This window comes from Cucurbita maxima, unplaced genomic scaffold, assembly GCF_002738345.1.
Source record: "Cucurbita maxima cultivar Rimu unplaced genomic scaffold, Cmax_1.0 Cma_Scf00052, whole genome shotgun sequence".
NCBI lineage: Eukaryota > Viridiplantae > Streptophyta > Magnoliopsida > Cucurbitales > Cucurbitaceae > Cucurbita > Cucurbita maxima.
This window is the reverse complement of record NW_019272068.1, coordinates 507,922-513,921: the sequence shown is the minus strand read 5'-3', so window position 1 is coordinate 513,921 and position 6,000 is coordinate 507,922. Positions and strand designations below refer to the sequence as shown.

General features: G+C 34.9%; 2 protein-coding genes across 3 annotated transcripts; one reads left to right on the top strand and one right to left on the bottom strand.

Annotated features, from left to right (window-relative positions):
* Positions 1 to 2,360, top strand: LOC111471408 (mitotic-spindle organizing protein 1B-like). 2 transcript variants are annotated; one of them, XM_023117132.1, is made up of 3 exons: positions 1 to 145; positions 408 to 437; positions 1,914 to 2,360. In XM_023117132.1, the coding sequence occupies exon 3, from the start codon at positions 1,923 to 1,925 to the stop codon at positions 2,154 to 2,156; it is 234 nt and encodes a 77-aa protein (XP_022972900.1). In that variant the 5' UTR covers positions 1 to 145; positions 408 to 437; positions 1,914 to 1,922; the 3' UTR covers positions 2,157 to 2,360. The 2 variants fall into 2 exon arrangements, 1 of the variants encoding a protein (XP_022972900.1); XR_002715195.1 differs by lacking the exon at positions 408 to 437.
* An 854-nt stretch (positions 2,361 to 3,214) lies between these two features.
* On the bottom strand, positions 3,215 to 4,175 carry LOC111471401 (ATP synthase subunit delta, chloroplastic-like). Its single transcript, XM_023117124.1, has one exon. The coding sequence runs from the start codon at positions 4,098 to 4,100 to the stop codon at positions 3,378 to 3,380; it is 723 nt and encodes a 240-aa protein (XP_022972892.1). The 5' UTR covers positions 4,101 to 4,175; the 3' UTR covers positions 3,215 to 3,377.
* Between the last annotated feature and the right edge of the window lie 1,825 nt (positions 4,176 to 6,000).

Sequence of the window (6,000 nt, the reverse complement as noted above, 5' to 3'; positions counted from 1 at the left end):
TGGGTTAATTCTCGTCGTTCCTCTCTTTCTGCACTGATTATCAATTTCCTTCCCATTCCAACTCTACAGAGGAGCCAGCAAAGTTGTGTTTACAATCTCCTCTCAGCAGCAGCAAATCTAGGGTTTTCTCGCCCCTTTTCTTTCGGTACTCCTATCATTTCTTTTTCTTTCTTTCATTTCAATTTCTCTGTCTTCTGATTTGACTGCTGCTAATATCTGTTCACGTTTTTCATAATTGAAGTACCGATAGGCGTTATTTTGTCCCACTTGGTGTTAATCTCTTCAATCTTCCAATTTTCGCTGCGGATTGCTTGTAATTGGGAAATTTGTTTTCGTTTATATTTTTTTTTCATTGAGTTACATAATTTGTTTTTGGATGGAGTATTCTGAGGCGAACTTTGTTCCAGCTTTCATTCAGCTTCTGCGTGTGCCTAAAGGTGAGCGACGAAAGAGGATAACAAATTAGGAATGCTGTTTGCTAATACGTGTAAATGTTATCTCATTATGTTGTCACTGATATCCTAAACGTTTAAAAAAAGGTAAAGATCGGATCGGACTATAGGGATAAAAACTTATGAATTGTTAGAAATACAAGGGCAAGGTACATTGGAATCAAAGAACCTGGGGATAAAGTATGAGGGAAGGAATGAATTTAGTAGTTTCCAAAACAAGATCGTACTTTCTTTTTAGTTCCTTGTTTGGTAATTTTTGTTTAACTTGCTTGAGTGTTTGGTTTCCTTGTCATGATCTTCAGTTTTTATTATAACCTCAGTTTATTACTTTCTCCTTTCAACTTTGTTTAGTATTTTGCTTTTGATATGATGAGGAAAAGGGGACTTTGAGCCCTTTTCCATTTGAAGTTTGGGAAAATCAATTTTCTTCAATCCTATTATTCTTTTCTAGACTAGTGTCTGAGCCCGTTTGTGCGAGAAAAACTCGGAGAATATTAAATCTTTGGTTGGTGGCTACTATGGCTTGAATCCATTTTCTCTTATTCCTTTATGATCTACAACATCCCTTATTGACCACTAAACCAACCCTATTATTCTCTAACTCGTATGAATCAAACAAAATGATACAATAAAAACTGTTGGTAAAATGCCCAAATGTAAATCAGCAGTTAAACTACACCTTTGTCATATATTCCCTACTTCAAAATAACTACATATTATAATTGTAGAATATAATTTACTTTCCAGACACCTTGTTAGTGAAATGGTAGACACATGAGACTCGAGAATATCTGATAGAACTCAATTTTTATTAATAAATGTAATTAGAGTGGTACATTGTCAATTTTTGGGTCCTTGGTGCCATTTCCATTTTTTGCGTTGATATGTTAGATTAGAAGAAAATATGTGTATGTAGGAATGGGCTTGATGCTGCAAATGAACTGAGAATAAGTAAATGTAAACGGAGATGGACTCATAGAAATGGTAATTGTGATACATGGAGAGGAAACCTTGTTGTGTTTATATTATCTAGAATTTTGATATCTCTTTTTTACTGATTTGTTTTTTCCCATGACTGGATGTGAGATTAGATTTGTTCTATGTTTAGATGAAAGTATCAAATATGACATTAAATAAGTAGGACAAACTCTGATGTCTACTAGCTTTCTAAGACATTATGTTCAAAGTTTTTATTATGGAGTACTTAATGAATTACTTTTTTCATGTCCTTGTGTTTTTGATTAACAACTTGAATAAAAGTTGCACTTTGGTTTGGCCAGAGCCTCAGAGGAGCCTTTTGCCTTTTGCTGCAGTGGCTGAGAAAATTAGAATCACACTAATTTCTACCTGAATGCGTCGCTTTGTCTTTGAAGATCACAGTGATAAACTGACTGTGGTTACATTAAATGTTTTGAACTAAAGAAAAACCATGTGAATATATAATTTTCTCCTTTTTTTCAGGTCTTCTCCATGGATCCAGAGGCTGCACGAACTGCTCGGGAATCGCTAGATCTCGCCTTTCATATTTCCAACATACTCAATACTGGGATTGATCGCCACACCCTCTCTGTCCTTATTGCTCTTTGTGACATGGGAGTGAATCCGGAGGCTCTAGCTGCTGTTGTCAAGGAACTACGTCAAGAGCCACCTTCATCAGAGGCCATCATCTCCAAGAACTCGCCATCACTTACCCGACCAACGTAACAAGTTTATTCTTCTGCTGGTTTCAAAGTTCACGTATACTTTCAAACCAGTACTTATTCAGTCCTGTACTTTGCCTTTGCTCTGTTTAGTTGCTTTGCATATTAGCTGCTTTGTAGTGTCAAACGAACATCGATTTAGTCTCTACAAAATTGCTGATGCTTCAAAATCAAAATGAGAATGGGATGTTGAAATGTTGATTGTATATGAAACATTTAATCTTTTTAAAAAAAATTCACTATAATATGAGTGAGATCTTATTGGATAAACTTTATAGCCTCCAAATTCTTATTGGATATTTATTAAAGCCTCCCAATTGTATGAGGTAATTATTTTGATTTTATTAAGAATTAAAATAAAATAAAATAACAGAGCAAAAGTCTCCTTCAAAAATATTTAATCAATTGGAATATATTCCAATTTTAAATACATTTTTTTATTTTAATATTTAATATATTTAGTAAAATAAATATCTAACGCCAAAAAAAAAAAAAAAAGTACAAAAAGAAATAAATATGTAATTATTTATTTTTCAATAAATTTTTTTTAAAGTTTTAATAACTTTTTACAAAATAATTTATTTATAATAATAATAAATAAATAGGGATTTTGGCCAAAATTACCTTTGGTGTTGAAGGATTATCTTATCAAAATAGAAGCGGTGATGGAAGTATCTTCGTGATGTCTTTCTATACATTTTTTTTTTCATCTTTCTATCGGTCTAGTTTTAAATTAAACCATTGATAAGATTATTCATTTATGGCTTTCCATTTAGTTTCTATAACAAAAGGAAGGATTGCAACGTGACCATGTTGGAGGAGAATAGGTCATCCAGTATCAAATATAAGCAAGTTTTCATATCCGGAGATTGTAAGCAAGTTTATAAAATCCTTAAGAGGGAGTCTAATATCAATTATAGCCACTAGCAACCAAACTATTTAGCTTATACTAGTTTGAGACAATACTTCTTACATGGATGTTTGAAAATATTTAATAATCCTAAATGATAGCTCAACATCCATAAGTTTATAATCTGTTCGAGATATTAACAACAATCTATCAAGTACCAGTTCTACAATATTTTATTTCAATACAACTACGATTATTTCCAACAAATAGATACACAAGTTCTGAATTAAGATTTCCAACCAATTCGAATAAATTACATCACATATAGAGTATCAATCACCACTCAACAAAAATTCAGAAAAAGCATTGTAAATTTTATACCGTCAGTTGAATGTTGCCGAGATCAAGCTGAGTAGCGATTTCCTCAAGCTGCTTCTTAACGCTCAAATCAATGAGTTTCGATCCAGAATTTCCAAACCTCACAGTGAATCCAGCCACAAGACTTGGATCAATCTGCGTCTTGATCCTCACATTCTTCGCTCCGCTCAATTTCTGCACCTGCTTCGCGATCTGCGTCAAATGCTGCTCCTCCAATTCCACAACCGAACTCACCACCGCAAGTTCCGTGTTCGTCAATTTGTTGTACACTGTTTCGAACTCCGTCACGATCTCCTTCACGATGTCGATCCTCTTCGCGTCCACCAGGATCTTCAAGAAATTTTCCGTATGCGGCTGTAGAGACAACGACGAAGCGATCTCATCAACCACCTCCAGTTTCTTCTCGACCTTAATCGTCGGATTCGCGAAGAAATCGAACAACTGCGGATCCGCGAACACGCTCTCGATTTTCTCCACATCCGCGCTTGTGACCTCGAGCGTGTCGTTTGAGGCGGCGACTTCCGCAAGCGCGGTGGCGTAGCTTCCGGCAGCGCTGGTGGACATTTTAGTGGCGGCGTGAGAGCGGAGGTGGCCGAGGCGGAGTCGGCGAGAAGGAAAAGTAGCGGAGAAGGAGAGGTTTGCAGGTGTGGTTCGGGAGATTCGAATGGTTGGAAGGAGCTTGGCCTGGAGAGAAGCGGCGGTTTGGTGAAGGGCGGCCATTGTGATGGCTCCGGCGAGGTTTCTCAGATGAGGAATTTGAGTTGTGAGTGTGTGTTGGTTGTGGTAAATTGAAGGCTAAAGTTTTGGCTATGGATTATGTGGTGGAGATGGACGGCTCAGATTAGAAGGAAATAAGGGATCGATGGTTGAGAATTGATGGCTTATCCNAATATCTGAGGTGCTAAGAGGGCTTTGGTTGAATTAGATAAAACTGGACACGTGGAGGCTTGGGATGCGCCATATTTATATATTGCTTCTTTCACGAAACCATTCATTTTGCATACTTTTCTTTTTTTAAAAAAATCAATTTTGTTTGTTTATATATATATTTATATATATCAACAACAGAAGCTTTAATACCATTATTTATCTAGTTTTAGATAATTAACGGTTGCTAAAATAAATTTTTAGTAATTAAGTAATTCATTTATTTAATTTTTTTTTTTTTTTGTCAAAATAAATTAAATATATATTTAAATAAATTATTATTGATTTAATATAATTAATAAATACATGCATATTTGATCCAAAGTTAAGAGCCCACCGTTCTTCACTTTCACCGGAACTCGTCTTTCAGAACTCCATCTTTCAGTCCAATTGGACTAAGAGTTCCTTAAATAAAGAGGTGTGAAATCCTCCTTAAACCAACATACTTCAATTTTAAAATTGATCTAGAGCTCTCGTTCTTCTATGATTCTTGACTTTTCTTTTTTTTTTTCTTTTTCTTTTTGAGAATTCACGAATCTAGACTTGGGAGCAAGTTTCATGAAGAGACCATGGTCGGAAGATGCCTCCTCATAGCTAGATCGAAGCACCTTCAATAAAATTTTTCTCTTTTACTCCATCTAAGCCCCTCAATAAAATTTGTAAGTATGTAATTCTCGGTGAAGTTCGAGTCTTACAAACAATTTGAATTAAGAGAATCATATCAATGTCGGCCCGATAATGCATTTGACCCTATCTATATTGTATGCCCCCACCTTACTCATATGTTGATGTTGATGTGGTCATCGTAAACTGCAAAAAAGAAAACTTAAAATGTGGTGGTTGGGGCGGATATAGTGGGCTCCATGACTTGGATCATCATAGTCCCTCATCACCTCCTTGATTGTTTGTTTTCCTAAAACGTCAATAATTAGAAACAGATGTTTGATTCACTTTTTTTTTTTTATTTAGTTTATACAAAACTCATAACTTCATTTTTTGAAGTGCACGAACTACATAAATCTAGGACTATTTGAATTGGTAGCGTACCTGAATGAGATATGGCTCGAGCAGAGCTGACGAGTGCAAACGAGAGCAAGAGGAAGAGGCAAAGACGAGCTTTAAACTCCATGTTGTTCCTTTGTGTTACTTTGAAAATTAAGATTGATAATCGAGATCGATGAAAATTTTATTAATCAAAGATTTAGGAAAAATAGATGAAAAGGAATAAAGATTTGAGGGGAAAAAAAGGCGAAACCTCGTTATGAAAAATAGATAATCTATTGATTTATTCCTTTTTTAAAATGACTATGATTCCCTTTCCCAATTATAGGAGGTAACAAAAAAAATCTTAGATGTATTTACATATGTACGTATATATATTTAAATTAAGGACTTGCCCTTTGCCAATTATAGGAGGCGAAACCTTGTTAGCTGTACAAAGGTGACTTGCCTTTACCTGAAAATAGAAATAGCACACAACTTGAGTATTTTAAAAAATAATCAGTAAGTGACCCTACTATTAAATTAGGGAAGGCAGACATGGACACATGTAACTCATAATTAGGGACCTATCATTTAAAACCATCATAGAGTTAGCCTTAATAATCATCATCATCATTATTATAGTGTACAAGTTCGTACTCATCATCATAAATGAGGAAGTTATCCGATGTAAATAAACACAAAACATGCA